At 43.9% G+C, this 22,536-nt stretch overlaps 1 protein-coding gene across 4 annotated transcripts in view; it reads left to right on the top strand.

The window, feature by feature from the left end:
- Positions 1–22,536, top strand: part of DOCK1 (dedicator of cytokinesis 1) — a 522,558-nt gene that overhangs the window by 306,698 nt on the left and 193,324 nt on the right. For all 4 annotated transcript variants that reach the window (XM_012531578.3, XM_033420738.2, XM_033420739.2 and 1 more), the window contains exons 28-29: positions 12,126–12,227; positions 19,419–19,513. In XM_012531578.3, coding sequence (XP_012387032.1) covers positions 12,126–12,227; positions 19,419–19,513 — 197 coding nt within the window. The remainder of the gene's footprint in view (positions 1–12,125; positions 12,228–19,418; positions 19,514–22,536) is intronic.

Raw genomic sequence — 22,536 nt, forward strand, 5'->3', positions numbered from 1 at the left:
TTGTGACTTTAGCGTACAAATTTCGTGACTTGTAAAGTGTTCTTGTGTGTTTTATCTGTCATCATCACCACCAGCACCATTATAGCCATCATTTGCGTATGTACCCAGACACTGGGCCCAGGCCAGTGGGCTTGGCCAGTGTCCCATAATCTGGAGCTGTCTGCTGCTCCCTCTCCCGTCCCCTCCCCCTTCTTCCCTTTCTTCCCCCTCCTCCTCCGTCTTCCTTTTTTTTTTTAAACTTTGGTCCGAGGGCTGTTTCTTGCTCTTCTCATCTTCTAATTGTGTATTGGCCAGGTGGCTTAAACTCTCTCTATACTCTTATCTGTAAAAAGGAGTTAATATCCTCTATACACCCCCTGAAAAACGCTAGGGTAAGGATGTTTTCCTCAAAAAGTTATTCCTCATGATTTAACATTTTTGGCATAAAATACTACCTCAGCGATAATGTGTCCTTCACATTCCATCGAACCGGGGGGCACAGCTGTAATGAGGAAGAGTGTGTGGGGGGGTGAGTTTCAGATTGAGTATCTTCATCCCCAAGGACCTTTGACCTAATAGTTTCAACCCCCATTGAGGATCCTTGCTGGAATCAACCATTGCTTTAGGAGCTGAAACTGGTGATTTCCTAATTTTTTTGTCCCATCTACATTGTTTGGTCTGAAAGAAAAGAGCCTTACCTTTGCCTCTCTGGCCACCTGCCTCACCAATCCCCTTGCTCATGTATCAACATAGACTCAAGGACTTTCCATGTGTTGTAATCCATTGCTCTCCTTGTTCATTGTGACACTCGGGTGTCGCAGGTGTCCCACTGTGGCCAGGATAGCCTCTTCCAGCATCCTCCTCATCCTGCCTTGGTCCCAGGCCCCCTGTGTGTGCTCCTTCTGGGCGGTGCTGTGTCTACTCACCTGACCAAGCCCCGGAACTCCATGCTTTCAACACAGCACCCACTCTTTGTGAGTTGAGCGTTGCACCTGTTAATACTCTGCAACATTTTGAATCTTTTCATCATTTTGGCCTTATCCCCACACTTTCTTATGGATATTCCAAGTGGCTCCATCTCCTCCGAATCTTGGGGACCTTCGATTTCCTCAGGACTGTGGTGAAGGGAGATGAGATGGGCGTGAAGCCCCAGTGGGGTGTGCTTCATACTTGCAGTGTTTTCTTACACACCTGCTCGACAGGTACATTGCTCTGCAAAATTTCTCTTGGGTACCCCCCAGATTGAGTCCCACTTCCCCATAGTAGGAAATTTTGAAAATAAACCTCAAGGCACTTAGAGCCTAAATCACTTTGGGTGCTTACGCAGTCGTAAGCAGACGAGCTATGGGTGATGTGATGTGTGGCGTTTGAGCCTGTATCTGCGCACAGTGGATGTATTTATGTATGTATAAGTCACTATTTCCCAAGAAATAATATCTTATAAACGAGATCATCCCTGTTTCTTTTATATAATAATCTCATATTCCCAAATATATTTTATTCTCCTTAAAGATTCATTAATTTTTTTAACCCTTGGTATGTGACGTAGTTTTCTCCTCACTGACTCATGTAACCAATATAAATAATATTGAGGGACGGCATCCATTTATGATTCATATAGAGGAATTTCATTTCATCCAGTAAAGAGTTTCAACTTTAATCTATAACTGTGATGGTAAGAGTGTCCTTTATGGACAGAAGTCAATTTAAAAAATACGGAGAGCATTGATCCTCCTTCAGAGGCAAAATTTTATTAAGACTCAGTTACTCTTGTTTCTGTTACAGTGTATTTACAGTTACTATATATCATGGGAGAACATTTGAAAAATCTGATTATTTTAAATTATCTGATTTTCTGAGTTTATGAAAATAAATATAAAATTTTCTGCTATACTCTGACTTACGCTAGCAACAAATGAATTCTATCAAGAAGTTGTATACAAAGTATATATTCCTCATTATTACATAAAGTATAAATTGTATACATAAAATTTGACTGTGATTTATTTTCATTCCTTATAACAAATGTGAATATGTGTTTAATTTATTATATTGAATAAGCAGCAAATGTTGTTATGATTAATACAAGATCCAGATAGTCCCTTTTGGTATATTCGTCCTATAAACATCTTCTTACAATTACTGCCACTGTAAAATGGAAAATGATTTTGTTTTTAAAATTAGATTTCTTTCTTTATAGTGTCTGCAATGATATGAAATACTGGCATTCAATTAAAATTTAAGATTCAGGTTTAATTTTGTTGCTAGTAGTTGTAAAAGAGCTAATAGATGACATTAGTTTCTCAACTCTACTATTTTTAATTTTGTATAGCTTCTTTTTACAATCATCCCTCACTCCGTGGTCCTTTATATTGATAAAATAAGGGATCGCAATATTTTGGAAACTAAATAAGTGAAAATTAACTGTACTTTGGATAAAGGATTCATGGGACTGAATTTATCTTTAAATGAGAAAGGGAACAAAAGACAGCCCTCAATTTCGCCATGGATTGTATTTCTGGGAAAGATGTACCAAGTTCAAATTATGTGAGTGAATATTTATTTTTCCAAGAACCTCAGTGTTAACAATAGTACCCGATTCAGCCGTTTTGTTGTATCTTATGCTTAAGCACATATTTACTTAACAAGACGTGAAATACTCTGCAAAGTACAGCAGTGTCTTTTGCCTTCTGATGTTTTTCACGTGGGGCACTGTCTTCTTACCTTCATTTTACACCGTTGTTCTATCTGCATTATCATTTCTTCCTTGTAACCCCCATCCTAAAAGGGTTAAGTAATTTCCTATGATGGGAAAACACATAAGTGAAGAAATCAAAGCAAAGGTGAAGAAAACTGTCTTGTATCTATTTCACAAATCTAAAGAGAAAGAACAATTTCACAAGGATCATAGAATTTGGAAGGAGTTTTCCAAGTAGGTTATTATTGTTTTAAATCAGAATAGTATATTACTTGGTTTACAAGGACAGATCGTTTGACTTGCCCTGAGAATTAGCTGCCCCTTCACCGGCCCCTCCATGAGCAATTCCCGATCCACACCTGCAACTCTTTTTGCTTTTCATTTGTTCTTGAATGTTTGAGATTCATTGTTCTATCCGTAGTGTTCCAAAATCTCACAAGTATGAGTCTGGATCGTGCTTGACACACAGTGGGCCCTTTCATTTTGTGTATGCATGACACTTTAGAAAAATTATCTTACATCTCTTAATTAATTTAAGTTTTATTTAAAATTTTTGACAGCTTCATTGAGATCTAATTTATATGCCATAAAATTCATCTATTTAATGTGAACGATTTAAGGGTTTTAACTATACGCACAGAGTTGTTTAACCATCACCATGATCAATTTTAGAATACTGTCATCATCCTCAAAGGAAATCTGTATGCAATAGCAGTCACTCCCCATTTCCGCCCAAACCTCCAGCCCTTGGCAATCACAAGTCTAACTTTCTGCTTTTGTAGGTTTGCCTATCCTGGACATTTTCTAGAAATAGAATTATGCAAAATATGATCATCTGTGATTGGTTTGTCAATTTCTGCAAAGCAGCCAGCTGGAATTTTGATAGGGATTGGGTTGAATCTGTACCTCAATTTAGAGAGTATAGCCATGTTAACAATATTAAGTCTTCTCATCCATGAACGTGGGATATCTTTCTATTAATTTAGGTCCTCTTTTATTCCTTTAACACTACCTTCTAGTTTTCAGGGACCAAGTTAAGTTTATTCTTAAGTATTTTTTCGATACTTTTGTCAGTGGAATTTTTTTTCTCTCTCTCTGTGTCTTCTTGTTCTACTTTTGGAGGATTTCATTAGTTTTTTATCCCGACGCTTCTATTAAAATGTTTATTTTTGCTAATACAGCTGAAATATTCCAGAATCATTTCTTTGTCTTTGTTCCTTTTTTTCTTTTTATAACATCATGTTCTTGTTTTATGGATATAATCTCCTATCTACCTGAGGAAAATAATGATCGTTCTTTGAATTTTCTTATGTTTTCTAAATTTTCTTTCATTCCTCTGGCTTCTGTTTTTGTTTGTTCAGGTCTCCTTTATTAACGCTTGGTTGACTTTTCTCACAGAGCTTGGAGGCTGCTGGGCTTCACTGCATGGCAAACCACTGTGGGCTGGGCTCTCACGCTGTCAGAATCTCCATGGGAAGTTAGTGGGTATGCTCTTGTGCTGGTCAGTTTCTCCAAAGAGGATTCTTCCAGTCTCCTGTTCCAGTTTGCTGTGGGGCTAAGCCTGGTGGAGGGGCTGAGCCTTGCTGCTTTGCTGGGAGCTGAGCCGAGCAGAGTGGGGAGTTTACAGTGATTGGCTTCTTTTTTCTTTTATTTAATTTATTTCTTTTTGGCTGTGTTGGGTCTTTGTTGCTGCGCATGGGCCTTCTCTAGTTGTGGCGAGCAGGGGCTACTCTTCGTTGCGGTGCATGGGCTTCTCATTGCGGTGGTTTCGCTTGTTGTGGAGCATGGGCTCTAGGCACGTGGGCTCACTAGTTGTGTTTCACAGGCTCTAGAGCACAGTGTCAGTAGTTGTGGCGCGCGGGCTTAGTTGCTCCGTGGCATGTGGGATCCTCCCAGATGAGGGCTCAAACCCATGTCCCCTTCATTGGCCGGTGGATTTCCAACCACTGCGCCACCAGGGAAGCCCCCAGTGATTGGCTTATCATTGGATAGTCTCAGCCAGGTGGCTCCTGCTCCTGTCTCTTTTGCTTTGTCCAGAGGATAAACACGTGGTTCCCTGCCGGGAGTGAGCGGGGTTCCCTTGGTGGATGTGCTGGGGTGGGCATATTGGCCACGTTTTAAAGACATCAGTGCTTTTGGTTTCCACCTGACATGCAGCCTCGCTTTCTGAGTACCTGGCACCTCCAGTTTCCGAGCCTTCCTAGGGTTCTCTGCCAGAATCAACAGGATTCCTGATAGATATGCACTCCCTTCCTGCCTCCAGGGCAGCCGGTAACCATTCCTGCATCGACTTGTCAGCTTCCAGAATTCTCTTGTCTGTAGTTGTGTCTCTTCTTATTCTCTTGGTCTTTGTGGGTTTGTGAGGTTTTTTTGTTTTTAAACATCTTTATTGGAGTATAATTGCTTTACAATGGTGTGTTAGTTTCTGCTGTATAACAAAGTAAATCAGCTATACATATACATATATCGCCATATCCCCTCCCTCTTTCATCTCCCTCCCACCCTCCCTATCCTACCCCTCTAGGTGGTCACAAAGCACCGAGCTGATCTCCCTGGGCTATGCGGCTGCTTCCCACTAGCTATCTGGTTTGTGAGTTGTAAAAACTTTTTTATTGTCAGTTTAATGTGAAGAAGAGACAGATGAGTTTGTGTTTTCATTGTTTTAAATTTGTTATGTGGAAGCCCCCTACGTATATTTTCACAAACATCATCTCTACAGAGACTTTGGAGGACGCTTTGGGGCAGTTAATGACATTTTGGGATATTATTTGTGTTATCTTTTTGGACTCCCTATTTTTCTCTCTTAAATTTCCTTGTAACAAATAGAACCTGTAAATGTTTCACCATTGGCTTTCCCTCTTGAAAACAGGAAGCCTTTGCGTTCTCGAGAGCTTTCTCCTCATCTGTCCAAGAACTTATCCGTACGGGGATTTATTTCACGTCACCCCTGCCTCTGAAACAGAGCACTCAGCTCTCAATTACATTCCCTTCTCCAAATCCTCGTCCTCATAACGTTGCTTTACAGTATTGATTCTTTGGCTGGAATGCTCCCCAATATGAAAGTCATCCAGAATCCATCAAGTCATCCGTCTTCCTGTCTTTACTACAATTCTTGCCCAGTGTCATTTAGCAGTATCATTGGGGATTACTTTTTCTTTAATTTTTAATGGTGATGAAGTAGGTTTGTTTTCATTGATATATTTGAAATGAAACATATAAATGAGAATTCCTCTTCAAAGCACTTGCCTTCGTGAAACACGTTTAAAATTTTTTTTTTTTTTTTTTTTTTCTTTTTTTGCGGTACGCGGGCCTCTCACTGCTGTGGCCTCTCCCTTAGCGGAGCACAGGCTCCGGACGCGCAGGCTCAGCGGCCATGGCTCACGGGCCCAGCCGCTCTGCGGCGTGTGGGATCTTCCCGGACCAGGGCACGAACCCGTGTCCCCTGCATCGGCAGGCGGACTCTCAACCACTGCGCCACCAGGGAAGCCCACGTTTAAAATTTTTAACATCTCATCACTGGCCACCAAGAAGTGTAATCCCCGATTCAAATAATAGATTCTCCTCTGATTCAAGCCTGGTGCCCGTCCTCCAGACTCCATGCTCCTGGGGCTCTCTTCGCATCTCCAGTAGCTTCTGTGGTTTGGAGCTGCCCCCAAATCCCTTGGCGTTCAGAACACTTGGACGAGAGTTAACTTTTCTGCCTGTGCCGAGTGCCCCACGCACAATGTGAGCCCCGCGGTCATATGAAACATTCTGGACTGGCGGATGGAATTACCAAGAGCAATTTCATACGTTATTGTTCAAGCCACATAACTCAGTCCTGATGTTAGTACATAAAGGAAGCACCCCTTCACAGCTCAGGCCTGTGAGTTCGGATCCTTGGGATGTTTCCTTCTAGTTCATGTACTCAGTCTTGGACCTTAGACTAGCCAAAGATGACAAAGATACCATTGAAAAGAACTCATCCTAAGTTCCCATTCTCCAAAATCTGTTCTTTCTTAAAAACCTTCTGTCTCTATATCCTGTAGGGACTTTGTGCATTCACTAGCCTGCCACTCAGTGTCCCCTGCTCCACCAGCAGTGCTCCATTCTACCTGTCCTCTGTCTTACCTGTCCTCCTTCCTACCTGTCCTCCATCCAATCTGTCCTTCATTCTACCTGTCCACCTGCCTAGAGCACTGGGGTGCCAGACAGATTTAAAACTGGGGCATTGAGGGTAGTTCTAGGAGGGAGGGCTCAGAGGCAAGTTCAGTCCAGGGCTTGAGCAGCAGTGACCTAGTCCTCGTGGATGGGGGAGCCCCATGAAAGAGATTTTTGAGGATAAGGGAGTAGGAAATGGGGACTCACGGGCAGAGGGAGAAAGAAGAGATCTTATCTGTCTCTCTCAGGACTACCTTTTAAAATACTAATATAGGGACTTCCCTGGTGGCACAGTGGTTAAGAATCCACCTGCGAATGCAGGGGACACAGGTTTGAACCCTAGTCCGGGAAGATCCCACATGCCGCGGAGCAAATAAGCCCGTGCGCCACAACTACTGAGCCTGCGCTGTAGAGCCCATGAGCCACAACTACTGAGCCCACATGTCACAACTACTGAGCCCACATGTCACAACTACTGAAGTGTGCGCCTAGAGCCCATTCGCTGCAACAAGAGAAGCTCCCCACTCGCCACAACTAGAGGAAGCCCACATGCAGCAACAAAGACCCTACACAGCCAAAAATCAGTCAATCAATAAAAATTTATATAAAAAGTAAAATACTAATATATTTTCCATTATAAAAGTAATCTGGGGGCTGCCCTGGTAGCACAGTGGTTGAGCGTCCACCTGCCGATTCAGGGGACATGGGTTCGTGCCCCTGTCCGGGAAGATCCTACATGCCGCGGAGCGGCTGGGCCCATGAGCCATGGCCGCTGAGCCTGCGTGTCTGGAGCCGTGCTCCACAACAGGAGAGGCCACAACAGTGAGAGGCCCGCGTACCACTAAAAAAAAAAAAAAAAAAAAAGCTGGGCTCCTCCTCCCATCCCACGACTGTCTGGTGTCTTTTCTTCTAATTGTTTCTTCTTTTTTATTTTTTTCCTATGCTATATTTATATTCTTTGTTTTGCTGAAAAGTATATGTACCATAATTATGTCTGATTTTCATCGTTGAGCATTTTCTTATGTTATTAAAATAGTTCATATTTTCATGATTAGTATTTGATGGTGGCATAATATTTCATCAGAAAACTATGGTGTGGTTACGTGATTTAGCAAATAAAAATCTACTTCAGGTAAACAACAGATCATTTTCTTAGTATATGAATGTCTGATGTGAAATTTCCAATACAAAATTTGGGACATACTTATTTATCTGAGATTCAAATTGAACTGGGCATCCTGTATTTTATCTTGCAACCTTACAAAATCTCATATTACTTACACAGTTCCTAGCTGTTGAACATTGGGATGTTTTCAGTGATGCAGTGGACATCTTTGGGCATAAAATTTCTAATTCTGAATTACTTCCTTAGGTGGCTTGTTAGAAGTAGAATTACCCTGAGGAGATGAGTATCTTTTTTCCCAAGACTTTTCAAAGCTATTGCCAAATCACTTTTTAAAAAGGTTACAGCAATTTATGCTCCCACCAGTGGCATCTAAGAGTGCTCATCCCCTGCGCCCGTGCTAACATTATCATCACTTAAATACTCCTCTGCTACTTTGGCAGGCAAATGATGATATACCGTTTTCATCTTTGATTACTAATGAAGTTCACATTTTTTGTTTATGAGGCTTTCTTTCCATGACCTGATTTTTAAGTTTTCTTCCACTGCCTCCTGATTTCTCTGTCCCTATTTTGCATTGCTTTGAAGTCACAAGGAATATGTCTTATTTTTATTTATTTACTCATTTTTACTCAGCCACTGGGGCTGGAACCCCGTCCCCAGGCTCAGGTTCCAGGAAGAATTCTGCACAATCACCACCAGCCTACCTGCCAGCCCACCCACTGTCTGACATGAAAGCTTCCTAGGACTTCTAAATGCATTTCCAATAAATCAATGACAAAGCATAGAATAGTAATTTTATTCTGAGCCTGCAGAATAAGTTTCTTTTGACAGCTCTCCCCCATTTCTGTTTCTGGTGTACGATTGGTTTCAAATACAGCTTCCATAAATACCTGCTTTTAATCTACCTGTAAAAACCCACCACTCTGCTCTAGAGGGTTCCGCGGAGTTCACGTGGGCATTCATGCTCCATAGCGTCCTCTATGCTGCTTCTCTAAAGATACTGGCCCCCATGGATGGGACTCCATTCCAAAGGAAAGGGGGAGCCTTTCTGTGAAATTTGACAGGAATATTACCTCTTTCCTAGTGGGGTCTAAAGCTTCAGCTTAGAAAAGGGCTGAAATAGCAAGATTTGCTTCCTCTCCGAAAGACTGAACAGTACACATTGCTTCTGGAACATTTCCTTAAGTTAAGTAAAGAGCACATTTGCACCTGCTGGCCTTTTTTTTTTTTTTTTTTTTTTTTTGCAGTGCGCGGTTCTCTCACTGTTGTGGCCTCTCCCGTTGCGGAGCACAGGCTCCAGACGCGCAGGCTCAGCGGCCACGGCTCACGGGCCCATCCGCTCCGCGGCATGTGGGATCCTCCCGGACTGGGGCACGAACCCACATCCCCTGCATCGGCAGGCGGACTCTCAACCACTGCGCCACCAGGGAAGCCCCCTTGGCCTTTTGACCTCTAACTCATGGCGATGACCTGCCTCTGTCCCTTTCTCTGGGCTACTCCATTTAGTCCCCATTGCAGTTAAATAGGAGGCCATTTGGTTGCCCTCTCTGTGACGTTCTCATCCAGAGAGAAGGCTTCCCGACCGACCATTTAAGTATTCCCAGGCCTTGCTTTATGGAAGTTGCTACGTTCTCTTCAGTTTTTCATGTCATGCATCGTGTCAGTTCCCCTAGCCTTTGCCTTGCATGAATTTTCAGCATTACATGGCACTCTGCTCCCTAAATTATGTCCACGTCACGTGTTCGAGTATCTGGCCAGACTCCTGATGCTCTAGGTTTTTTTCCATTAATGTTATTCAGTGTGCCTGTCCTTTGCATTTTCAAGACTGCTCTGGGGCTGGGGTCTTCTTTTCTTTCCACTTTCAACTTGATATCTTAAGTACAGTACATAATGTCTATTGCTCTGAATTATACGTAGCTACCTTTGTGATTTCAATGATTCTAATTTGTAAGTCCCTATTCTTTAACTCTTTTGACCTGCAGAGAATTAATCTGAGCCCCTGTTAGGTGAACCTTGAGTGATATAGGCCTTTTCTTGCTCTAGAAAAGCTCCCTGTCTAGTAGGGTGGAGTCCAGGTCACAGCTACCTCGGTCAGGGTAGAAATTGGGACACTGTCTATGGCCGCCTTTCCATTTCCTCATCCTCTTCCCAACTTTCTCTGATGACCACAGAAGTGCGTGAAGTCTCTACTTCATGTTGGCCATTGTCAGTGACCTCGGATTTCTCAGAAAAATAATTAAAGTGCCTATCTGGATAAGAGGAAAATTAGCTCAGCTACTAAGCACCTACCTTGTAGCTGGTGTGCTGGGTTCACAGCTGGTTTTCCATATTCTCATCAAGAGGGGAACACCACTCAGCCTCAGTTTTACTGCCTATAAAATGGGACGAGATGAGAATCTGAGGTGTGATTGAATGAGGCCATGGTTCTAATGGCCTCAGCACAGCGCCTGACATATTGCAATTGGTCAACGTGTAAAATTATGAAGACTGATATCCCAAAGGTGGCATCTCATCAGGAGTAAAGAAGATACAAAGGCGGCTTCTCTTGAGCTCAACGGGATGCCAAATATTTACATATTTCAAAAGTGTATACTCATACGGGCTTCCCTGGTGGCGCAGCGGTTGAGAGTCCGTCTGCTGATGCAGGGGACACAGGTTCGTGCCCCATTCTGGGAAGATCCCACATGCCGCAGAGCAGCTGGGCCTGTGAGCCATGGCCGCTGAGCCTGAGCGTCCGGAGCCTGTGCTCTGCAACAGGAGAGGCCACAACAGTGAGAGGCCCACATACCGTAAAAAACAAGCAAACAAACAAACAAACAAAGTGTATACTCATAAATAGACATTTTACCATTTTACGAATCATTCCTCCAAAGGAAAACAAGCATTATTTAGCTCTTTCCCTGAACACCACCTTGAAATCTAAATTTCAGCAATTATCATCATTAGTAAATAGTTTACATTTCTGGGCAAATGGAAGATACCTTATTATCATTATTTTACTTGTTCAACTTACGTAATGCATCCTCTGAGGACCCATTTGGAAGCATATATGTTTATTATAGATATAAAATGGATCCGAAAAAATTTTGGACTTTAACATTTCACTGTAGAGCATGCATTTGAAATGAATATAAGAGATACTTAGGCATTCAAATACATTGCTTGTAAAACAGTTAGTAAAAGAATGCAATTTGTAAACTCATTTAATAAGGCAAAATTAAGGACATGTCTCAAAGTATATCTCATCCTATAATTTTACCAGACTTGTGCTAGTTTAATGGGAGAAAATATATGTCCTCTGTTTCTTGAAATATCATTACTTTAGGGGAAAATATTTAAAAGCAAAGAAGTCTTTTAGGAAATTGTTAGCCATGAACCCCAGAAGTGATACATTGCAGTTAATGGCAATGGGACTGCTTAACCCCCTGCCCCCCGGCTAGACCAAATCCCCCTTAGTGTGTCTGCACACACACACACACGTGCACAGACCTGCACACGCAAACATGTCCACATGCACAGCCACTTGCATGCTGGTCACTTCTGTTGCTAAGTGCTCTGGCCCCTCAGTTTCTCCATGTCTTGATTTTGTTTGGTGGTTTCTTTTTTCCCCTTCTTTTCCTTTCCTGCCAGCTCTGTCTGGTATGAGAAATTCCCCGTCTCTCCCACTTTACATTCTGATGAGGCTGCATTCCTCCTCACATGCTTCTGGTGGAGGAGAAGTGAGCCATAACTCATTGTGGAGTCGGTGGTTATTGCCTCCAAATTGGCCAAGGGGGATAGAGGCAGATTTTGAGAAATAAAAGTCCTCTCTTTGCCACAGCCCGGGAGCAGGGGCTGCACACACACTTTGCCTGATAACAGGGGCACCACTTTCCAGGGAACACAACGCACAGTGGTGGCGGTTTCGAGCCTGTCTTTCATTGCACATATTTAATGCGAGAATATTTCAAGCTTGTTTTTTCCAGACTGGACAGTCATGTATCAGGAAACATTTAATGTAGTTAGAAGGAAATATAGCAAAAGGAAAGATGGTGAGGCTGGAGTGACCACTCTCCTAGCTGGCCAGCCTGGCACATGGCTTCTCCCTGGTGGGCTTTGATCCCAGATGCCTAGTTTACAGCAGTTTCTCCCATGAGTGTTGTGGGTCTCCTCATCTCATTGTATCTTTTGATTTGTTTACAGGGAAACTTCGTGGCCTGTATGACAGCTATTTTACGACAAATGGAAGATTATCATTATGCCCATTTGATCAAGACTTTTGGGAAAATGAGGACCGATGTGGTGGTGAGTGTAACTTTGACTTTCTATAACTGTGTTTTGAGGCCAGCATTTTAGGCAAAATGCTGATGTCAGTATTTCCATTTTCAGTATGATTTTGGACTTGCCTCCACTTGATTTCAGAAGCCACTAGGGATGGTCTAACTAAAGGCGTGTTTATAAGAAGATAAGGGTCAAGATACAGACTCTCTCCTTCTACTGACCTGGGGAGTGATTCAGGGTGTCAGCCGAGAAAAGCCCCTTTTCTTTTCTCTCCCATGCTTTGTGGTCACGGAGAATTTGGAGATGTTACCCATGGAGAGTCTGTCATTACCTGCTGTTCATTGATTGATTGACTTTCAATAGCAGAAGCCAGGAAGCATTGTCAGCCCTAATTGTGCTCCGTTATTAATTAGCTTTAGTCATGGAGGCTCGTTAGCATTTCTCGAAATAATTCTCTAGTCATCCTCAGTGAGAGTATGATACGACTTAATTAGGAGACGTACAGAGGGGAACTTAGGAGCTCTGTCCGTAACAAGCTGACATCGCAGGGCCATACAGCAGATGTCCTCTGCGAAGCCGCAGCCAATGTGTCTGCAGAGTTTCTGAGTGTATGTCCACCTCGGCTCTCCTGTCTGGGAACACAGACTCCATTTCTGAGGCCCCTAGATTCCTATAGACTGCAGCAAGTTCTACTAGCGTTTCCAGAACAAGGTTGGTTGCACTTTCCATCAATCTTATTAAGGGATAGAGACAATGCATTTAAGGCTTTTTTCCAAAGGATTAATTCTAATTAAAAAAACTACCTTATTAACTGTTGCTGCTGTATGTGTGTGTGCGTGCGTATGTATATTTAAATTATATATATATATATGATATTTAATATAATAATAATAATATATGTATTTAAATTTCTAAAAAATTGATTTATACCTTAAAATCATAGCAATTTTCCTTAAATAAAAGTCAAGGAGCAAGAATGTGTATGTGTTTGCGTGTCTCTGTGTTTAGTCTTCCTTAAAAATATTAACGAGCAGTTGAATGTAGGACTGTACTCAGGCGTGTAACATGTAGCACATGTGATTATATCCTGCGATTCTTCAGCAGTCACGGCACAGTGAAATCAGATTTGCCATGTGAAACATTTCATGCCTCATGTTTGATCAGGGGAAGGATAGTTGTAGCTGAACCTTTATGAACAATTTCCTAGACAACACTTCAGGCTGAATAATAAACTTTTCAGAATGAGAAGCATTACCTGTGCTGAAAACTTAGGACTCCATTTAATTATTTGCCCTTTATCAGAATAGTCACATGATCAAAATCATACTATTCATGCAAACTGTTAAAAATATTTAATCTGGGGCTTCCCTGGTGGCGCAGTGGTTGAGAGTCTGCCTGCCGATGCAGGGGACACGGGTTCGTGCCCTGGTCCGGGAGGATCCCACGTGCCGCGGAGCGGCTGGGCCCGTGAGCCATGGCTGCTGAGCCTGCGCGTCCGTAGCTTGTGCTCTGCAACGGGAGAGGCCACAACAGTGAGAGGCCCGCGTACCGCAAAAAAATACATATATATATATTTAATCTGAATTATTCAGTGTTGCTGTGGATAGGGAAGCTTCAATGTATTGTGAAAAGCGATTATACAAAATAGTGTTTAAAAATGACTAATTTGCCGAATTCCAAGTGTGTACCCTCTCTCCTTCACAGAGTAGATCATCAGATACTTGTTGCATGTTGTGGTCCTGATATCCCAAGGGATTTTGCTTCCTTAGACACAGTAGTTCAGAACAGCAGTTATTTGCAGACAATTGGATTTCCATTATAAAATGGCATTTGTGGTTTGGATATCATGAATTCATACTGCAAGGATCGTAAACCTTTTTTATTGTTGTTAATCTGTCAGAACTTTGTAAAGTGTGTTCCTATCTATTAACTATACGTAGAGGGTATTTGACTATTTTCCTACTTGGACAAATGCTCACAAAAATGAAAGGTCGTTTTGTGTTAAATAATTGGAAGTTAATTAGTAATGCAGTGTACGAAGAGCCTAGACCATTTTCTCAAGACTACTTCCTTGTAAGAAGTGCTTCTTCAGGTTTTCACATTCAGCTCTGGTTTGGTTGGATGAGTCATTCGCATACAAAATCTCAGTTATTATCAACACCAAAGTCACAGGCCTCAGAACTGGTACTTTTACAGTCTCTCAAGTGACCCTTTGGACCCCAAGACAGTGAAAGGATGGAGCACAGCATGGAACTGAAAGGCTAATCCAGGAAAGGAAAAGGGTGGACGCGTTTGGCTCAAAAGTCTCTCATGACAGAGACAGTCCCTTTAGGATGGTGAGCCATGTGGGGTCTTTACGTTCTTCTGCGGTGGAGATGCTGGCCTGAAGAAGGGGCTGCTAGCTGTCTTGTGTCCCAGTTACTTAAGCAGGACCACAGGTGGAGAACTTACTCAGTGTCCATAGTAAGATCAGAGGTGAAGAGGAGTACTCTGGACCTTCCAGGGGAGCCTGTTCTCTTGACACTTGTCCCAAGTTCCCACTAAGTGGCCATAAAGGAATGTTTGTGGAGTGACTGAGTGAATAATGACGTATCCAAGAACAGTGCAGGTGGAAGTAACGCTTATTGGTTACAGGTTGAGTGAATGCAGGATACAGGACGGCGAAGGTTGAAAGAACCAGGCTGTGGGGTCCCTCTCATATCCAAGGAGGACCCAGGGGCAGCCACAGGCTACCGTGCATCCCTGCCTCTTTCTGTGGCCTCTCCCAGTCCTGTGCAATTGTAGGTTATGTAGGGAAGCCCGGTCAGGCAGAGCTCTGAGCTCTTAGCGTCCTCCTCCTGGATTACCCTCCTGCCTCCATTCAGCTTCCATCCCAACACCTTCTGGGAACCCCTACCCGACACCTGCCTTGACCTCACCTGGTGGCTATCGCCCACTGCCCCTTCCCTTGTACCTTGTCCATCCCAGTCAACCAGCAGCCTGTGCTGGGGTGGTCCAGCGTGACTTCTCACAAATGGAAAGTGGTGAGGATGCTCACGGGGATTATGAAAGCAAGAATATTTGCCAGGTGACTGTCCTTGCCTGGGAAACATTCTGCTATTGGGCAGGCCTGGTCTTAAAGAGCCTTGATTTCTGTGTGAAATGGCCACCGAAGGGTGATCCACAAGCTTGTGTAGGGAATGTCATGAGGAGCAGGAGGAGCCTTGCTCTGAGCATCCGTTTCTTTATTTCTTGTGACCATTCCTCGTAGATGAAGCTTTATCGAAGACTGTCTCCACTGGGTGATGAGTTTGAGGGTGCAGAATCCTTTTATAGTGAATTCACTCAATAGCTGTTTATTGGAGACTGACTTTGTGTTAACAGGCGGAGGAGGTGACAGCAGGCAATGCAGACGGGTTTTGCTCTCGTGGCCCCCAGTCTAGTGGAGAATATCACAGGTAATCAGGGAGTCCTTCAGATAACCCAGGCTATCCATGCTCCAAAAGAATGATCCCTGTGAAGCAGCCAGACTGGACTGAGTCGGGTGGTCAGGAAGCCTTCTTTGCAAAGGAGAGGATTGTGGAATATCGAGGAATAGAAGAAAGGGCACTCACTGTAGGTGGTAGAGCAGCAAGAGTCCTGGGGGTGAGGTGCAGCCGGACAGGTGCTGGGGCATCCAACTGCACAGGACCCCATTGGTCATGCTAAGAGGCTTTGTGTTTTTCTGCTTGTTTGGTTTCCGTTTCTGTATCATTTATTTACTGTTTTTCCCTTAATTATTTAAAATTGTTTTTAAGGCATTTATTTTTTGAGTAAACTTTTTATTTTGAGAAAATTGTAGTCACATGCAGCTGGAAAAAACAATGCAGAGCGCCCCTGTATTCTTTATCCAGTTTCTCCCAATAGTGGCATCTTGCAAAACTATAGAACAATGTCGAAATCAGAATGTTGACGGTGATACAGTTCACTGATCTCATGTTGATTCTCTCCATTTTGCTTGTGCTCTTTGCTCTATTTATCTTGAAAAATTTCAAACATACAGAAAAGCTGGAAGAATAGTACAATGGAAACCATTCTTCCTGTCATCTGAATCCATCAGTTGCAAGCACCTTGCCATATTTGCCTTCCCTGTATCTCCATGGACCTCTTTCTATGTAGCCAAATCCCGTAAGTATGTGAGAAACATGTAAGTGGTTCAGCAAATATCTCTCAAGGTTGAAGACAACAGTCAACGGCCTTAATGACCTTCCAGAACATAACAATCACCTCTTCATACCGTCTGTATTCAGATTTCTCCTCAGTTCTCCCCAGTCTTTGTTGTATTTCGTTATAGGCTTTCTCAAATCTGCATCTAGTCTGGATTCACACGTTGTATTTGGTTCTCTCTCATTCATCTCTTCTTTTTTCTAGAATGAGTTCATCACCTTGTTTTTCCTTCCCATTCATGGCATTGCTTTTTAAAATTCTACTTCATTTTTATTTATTGTTTTGAAGGGATAAAGTCATTAGCTTTGCAGACTTTCACCCATCCTGGAATTTTTGATTGCTGCCTCGTGTGCAGATTTGTTTCTGCAAATTCCTATGTCCTGCAAACTGGAAGCTTGATCTAAAATTCAAGTTCCCCCTTTTGGCAAGCGGAATAGAAGTTGGTGTTAAGCATTCCCTGGTGTGTCTGTTGGGAGTCTGGAAATGCTGGGCTGACCACTACTGATGATGCTGGGTTTGATCACTTGGTGAAAAGGGAGTCACTACCAGATCTCTCTGTTGTGAAGATACATGCCCCTTGAAGATTATCATGTAATCTTTGGGTAATACTTTGGCATCTGCAGAAAATTGCAAAGGTCTTCCTCTAGGAATCTTTCATCTGATAAGTTTAGCATGTATTGATGGTCCTTGTCTGAAACAGTTATTTCTCTGACTTAAGAGAATGGTGACTTCCTACTTCTGAGAATCAAGATTCTTTGGCTTTAATCTAGGAACACTGGGAAGCCCCTGAGGACGTGGGTTCAGTGGGAGATTGGGGGAAGTGTTGGTGCCCTGATCAGATTTGTAATTTGAAAAGGTCACTCTGGGTGAAGTGTGGGGACCAAGAGAGACAAGAATGACCATAGGTAGATGGGCTAGGATGCCCCGCTGGTAGTCCAGGTGAAAAAGGATGATCAGTTATCCAAGTGGGTGGGTATAGAGATGGACAGAAGCGGATGGTTTTACAAGAAGATTTTGCCTGTGGAATACACTGATGGCTCTTGTTAGAGCTGTCCACTTATTATATGGAGCATCTTGTGAATAATCTAACTAAAAATGTAGCAGGGATGAATTGATTATAAAAAAATGAACTTTTCACAAAATATCTCATGTGAATCTTCCAACTCCCCTCTTTGACTTGGAGATAGCAGTTGTAATAGTCTATTCAGCCTCATCAGCCGTTCTAGGCAAATGCAACGGTGGGGACCACCACCATGGCTAGTAAATTATGCAGACCGACAGGGAAGCCTTGCAAAACCTCATCTCCGACAATCTGCAGCATTTTGTTTGATCAGCAAAGTACCAACATTTAACAGCTGAGCCATACTAATGAAGTACGGGACTGTGTTTCCTAGAGGGAAAAAAAAAAAAAGGAATTGGGAAAATATGCTTCTCTTCTAGAATAATAAAAACCAGACCCTGTATCTCAATTATTAGGCTTTGAGGAGTGATCAGCAAGAAAGCCAGCAATTTCATGCAAATAGAGATGTGACTAAATTACGGCACTCAGCCGGCAAAGTAGGCAACCTGGTCATTAAAATGTGGAACTCTCGACAAAGTGGGGAAACTTAAGGAGTGAAGTATGAATTTCAGTAATTAAACTGGGGAGAGAAACTGTTCCTTGTGTCAGGGGGCACCTAGAACACCCCTGCTCACAAGCCCTGCTGGTCAGGGCTCCTGTGGGCAGAGTTTGGAGGACATGGAACTGACTTTTCCCTCCTGACTCTGCCCGGGATCCTAACCTCTCCTGCACTGGAGGCCTCTGTTGTATAAAGGGTGATCATGATTGCTCCTTGAGTTTTTATTCATGGGAGGAGGCTCGACAGACCCCTCCCAAGGCAGAGATGACTCGCTGTAACCTGGCATTGCTGTTTCGGTTGCAGAGGAAGCATCTCTGAACATCGGCTTATTGCTGCTGTCAGATGGAACTGGTGTCTCTTTGCAAGAAGTTCTTGGGTAGAACTCTGTGCTGGGAATTGCTTTCTTGGCTCCGTAAATTCTGTTCACCACCTTGGTCTTCACAGCCATTGTACCTAATTATGAATCAGTAGATTAAATAAATGAGAAACATCCACTCTATTTGGCCATCTCTGACTGTAACCTCATTTTCCTACGTGAATTCTCAGTTGCCTGTCCCCTTCCCACCCAGATCTTGAGGGAGCGTGCATCCCGGGCTACCGGGATGTGTGCTTTTCAGGATAACCGCTTGTTTTGTTCAGGTTAGCTCAGAATAAGCACTAAACTGTCAGATTCAAGAAATTTTCCTAATTCTGGCAGGCACAGAGTAGACCCACTAGGAAAGGGGAACCCCTTCCCGATGCCAGGAGCGGTCTGATTGGCCAGGAAGCAAGGTGGGGCAGCAGGGCACCACTCGTGAAATTCAGGGACCATCTAGGAGACAACAGAGGTATAACTGAGGAGCTTGTGGATTTGAGGATGCCACATAAAAGAGTCTGGAATGCGACCACATGCTCAAATGGTTTACTGGGAGCTGAATAGGTGCAGATGGTCAGGAGTTCCTGTTTGAGCCTTTCAGCTGTTAAATTACATAAGAAAAAGAAAAGGATAATAATACCACATATTCAACCCAGTGGGCCGTGTTCATAATGAAAAATCTCTGTAGAGTAAATATAAGACATAGTTATGACCTGCGTGTTACGTTTGTTTAAAAAGGTTTCTTTAAGCAGAAAGAGTGTGACTATGTATTTGTAACCTTTGGGGACTGACTCTTTGTGACTCTTAGATATGCCCAAGGAGTATCTTTTAATATGTCCTTGGAAAAGTTCTCCGGGACAGGAGGTGCTCAGGCAAACAGAAAGGCGGAAGTGTAATACATACCTCCTGTGAAATACATCTTCATTACTTTTTCGTATGTTCTCATTCAGTTAAAAGAAAAAAAAAAAGTCATTTATAATGTAAAATTATTCCAGGGGGCATTGGTTTTCACCTTTTTCTGGGTGGCTTGTTTCAGTGTTCTCTTTTTTATTTCAGGATTTTCTGATGGAAACATTCATCATGTTTAAGAACCTCATTGGGAAGAATGTCTACCCTTTCGACTGGGTGATCATGAACATGATGCAGAATAAGTGAGTACAGGGGAAGGCTCTCCTTGACGAGGTGCCTGATTCATGTCTGGTGGGAATGGAGGTGTTGCTTGGATACCGTGGGGTCTCCCACAATATACAGGGTGCTCCCCCTTCTGTGATGCAAATGGTTCTTTGGAGAAATGGGCCTGGAGATTGGGTGCTTTGCCTATGCCAGCACAGGCTCTGGGGCTGAGAACTTGGGCTCTGCCCCCTGGAGAAAACAAATATGAACATGACCCGCCTTTCCCTTCACCTTTGTCAAGGGCATCAGTTTGCCATCTAATCTCAACCATGTGTGTTTGTTACCCAAAGCGATTCTCAGCTCTGTGGGAGTTTTTTGAAAGTGTTTGCATTTCACGTATTTCAGCTGGAAAGCATCGTGAGCATTTTCATCACACGTATTAAATATTAAGCACGTGCCTTGTTCATCTTCTTGTGAGGGCTGTTGGTTAATTTTCTAGCACTTGGGTTTTATAATTTCTGTAAGCGCCAACAAAGATCATGGGGTTCTCGATCGCATGTGGTTTCTAGAAGGAATTTCTGTTGACTTCTTTTTTCTGCTTCTTTCTTTTTGCAATTTTTATGGAGATAACTGTAGGTTCATAGTCAGTGCTGCGGTAAGAAGTAAGACAGGAGATCTTGTGTACCATTTACCCAGTTTTCCTTGATGATAACCTTAGCCCCAAACTACAACCAGGGAACTGACATTGATACAATTTACCCACCTTCTTCAGATCTTCCCACTTGACTTGTACTCATTAGTGTTTGTGTTTAGTGTCTTGCAGTTTTTTTCACATGCGTGTGTTCTCAAATCCACCCTCACGGTGAAAACGCTGAACATTGCCTTCACCACAGGGGATCCTGTGGTTCCCCATTTGTGACCCTCCCCCTTCCCTAATCCCTGGCAACCACTAATTTGTTCTCCATTTCTAAAATTTTGTCATTTCGAAAATGTTATATAAATGGAATCATACAGGCTGTAACCTTTTGGGATGATTGACTTTTTTTCTTTCACTCTGCCTAATTCCCTGGAGACTCATTGAGGTTCTCGGATCAGTGGTTTGTTCCTTTTCATTGCTGAGTTAGTGTTCCCTAGTATGGACGTGCCACAGGTGGTTTAACCATTTTTACTGTTGAAGGACGTCTAGACTATTTCCAGTTTGGGGCTATTACAAATACATCTGCTGTGAACATTCCTGTACAGGTTTTTGTATGAACTTAAGTCTTCATTTCTCTGGCACAACTGACCTGGGATGCAAATGCTGGATTGCATGGTAATCATATGTTTAGTTTTGTAAGAAACTGCCAGACTCTGCCATTCTCCGTTCCCGTGAGCCATGTAAGAGAGATCCAGCTTCTCTGCATCCTCGTCAGCATTTGCCATTGTCACCGTTTTTCATTTTAGCCCTTCTGATACATGTGTACGACGTCTCATCGTGGTTTTCATTTACGTTTTTCCTGAGCCTCTTTTTAATGATTTGTCCACCCTATGGATAAATTCATAGCAGCAAGGGCCTTTCCCTTTGCCTTTTGTGGGTGATGCTCCTTTCCAGGACAGCAGGGATGAAGTCGGCCCTGTGTACCATAAGCTGTGGGTTCTGAGCAGGCCTCCACTAGGACTGAGCCGAAGTAAGTGTTGTCCATCTTAAGTCATACGTTGCTGTGGCTGAAGCCTCCTTCCTCACATCAGACAACATCTGAGAATTAAGTGGAGAGGCTCGGGAGGGAGCGGCCTCTCACAGCTGGAGATATAAACGTGGCCAGCGCTCACAGCAGGGGTCCTGGCCTTGGCCTCTTGCATTTCCACCTGCTCTCTCTTGGGATCTGAATCCTCACCCAGAAAGTGAGGAACTTAAAGCACGAGGAGTTCCTTCCTTTTTTCTCTGTCGGGATTAACTTTTGTGAGTGATGATTTAGAACGAGTCTAGAGAGCTGCAGTGTTCATGTTTTTAGTGGCGTATCTTCAACAAACAACCAACAAAACCCACTGTCCTGGATCTACAGGAAGACTCGGGCTCTCCGTGCTCTGCTGGATGCCGTAGCTGAAAACGACAGACCCGTCCTTGCCGTCTAGCAATGAAATAACTCGAGGCCTCTGCATTTAACTAGACCCGGCAGATAAACTCGCCACGTCGGTAGTGAAATCACGACTCCGTTACTCGACTGAGTAGAGCTAAAGGCGGCCGCTGAGTCAGGCAGCCGGGCGGCCCCGGGTGTGGTCGGGAGGCGTGCCTGTGGACGCCTGACCCCGCATGTGGACTTGACCTGTGCCGCATCTCCCCTGCAGAGTGGCCGTGTCCTAGCACCCAGGCTGTGCATTCCATACCCTGGGGACGAGGGTGGGAGAGGGCTGCTCCTGCAATGTCAGATGCCATCTGTCCTCAGAAGTTGTGTGACTTGGTGACCCCAGTCCCAGGGGTCCCACCGAGGTTAAACTGTCACCCCACTGAGGAGGATGCAGCCACACTTTACTTTTTTTTGCGGTACGCAGGCCTCTCACTGTTGTGGCCTCTCCCGTTGCGGAGCACAGGCTCCGGACGCGCAGGCTCAGCGGCCATGGCTCACGGGCCCAGCCGCTCCGTGGCATGTGGGATCTTCCCGGACCGGGGCACGAACCCGCGTCCCCTGCATCGGCAGGCGGACTCTCAACCACTGCGCCACCAGGGAAGCCCCTGATGCTATTTTGATGGTGATGGAGAGTCTGTTTTCAGTTATACCCTTACGGTTGCATCATAGCCTCTTCCTGCGACTGCATCCTCTGCATTCTCCTGCCAGCACTGAGGTATCTGATCATCACCCCAGACCTGCACGTGGGCGAAAACCACGTACTCTGTGACTCAAAGCATGGAGCGCAGCCCTCAGAGTTTCCTTCTCCGGAGACCCTGTCCAGCTTCTCCCAGGATGTTCTGTAGTTCCCGGGGTGAGGATGTCGCTTGACCCGTGCTCGCTGGAATTGTGCGTTCCCTGCATTCCTCCTCACGTGCCACTCTGCAGGGTGCAGCCACGTGACAGAGATGCAGGTG

Source organism: Orcinus orca, chromosome 14, assembly GCF_937001465.1.
Source record: "Orcinus orca chromosome 14, mOrcOrc1.1, whole genome shotgun sequence".
In the NCBI taxonomy this organism is placed as follows: domain Eukaryota; kingdom Metazoa; phylum Chordata; class Mammalia; order Artiodactyla; family Delphinidae; genus Orcinus; species Orcinus orca.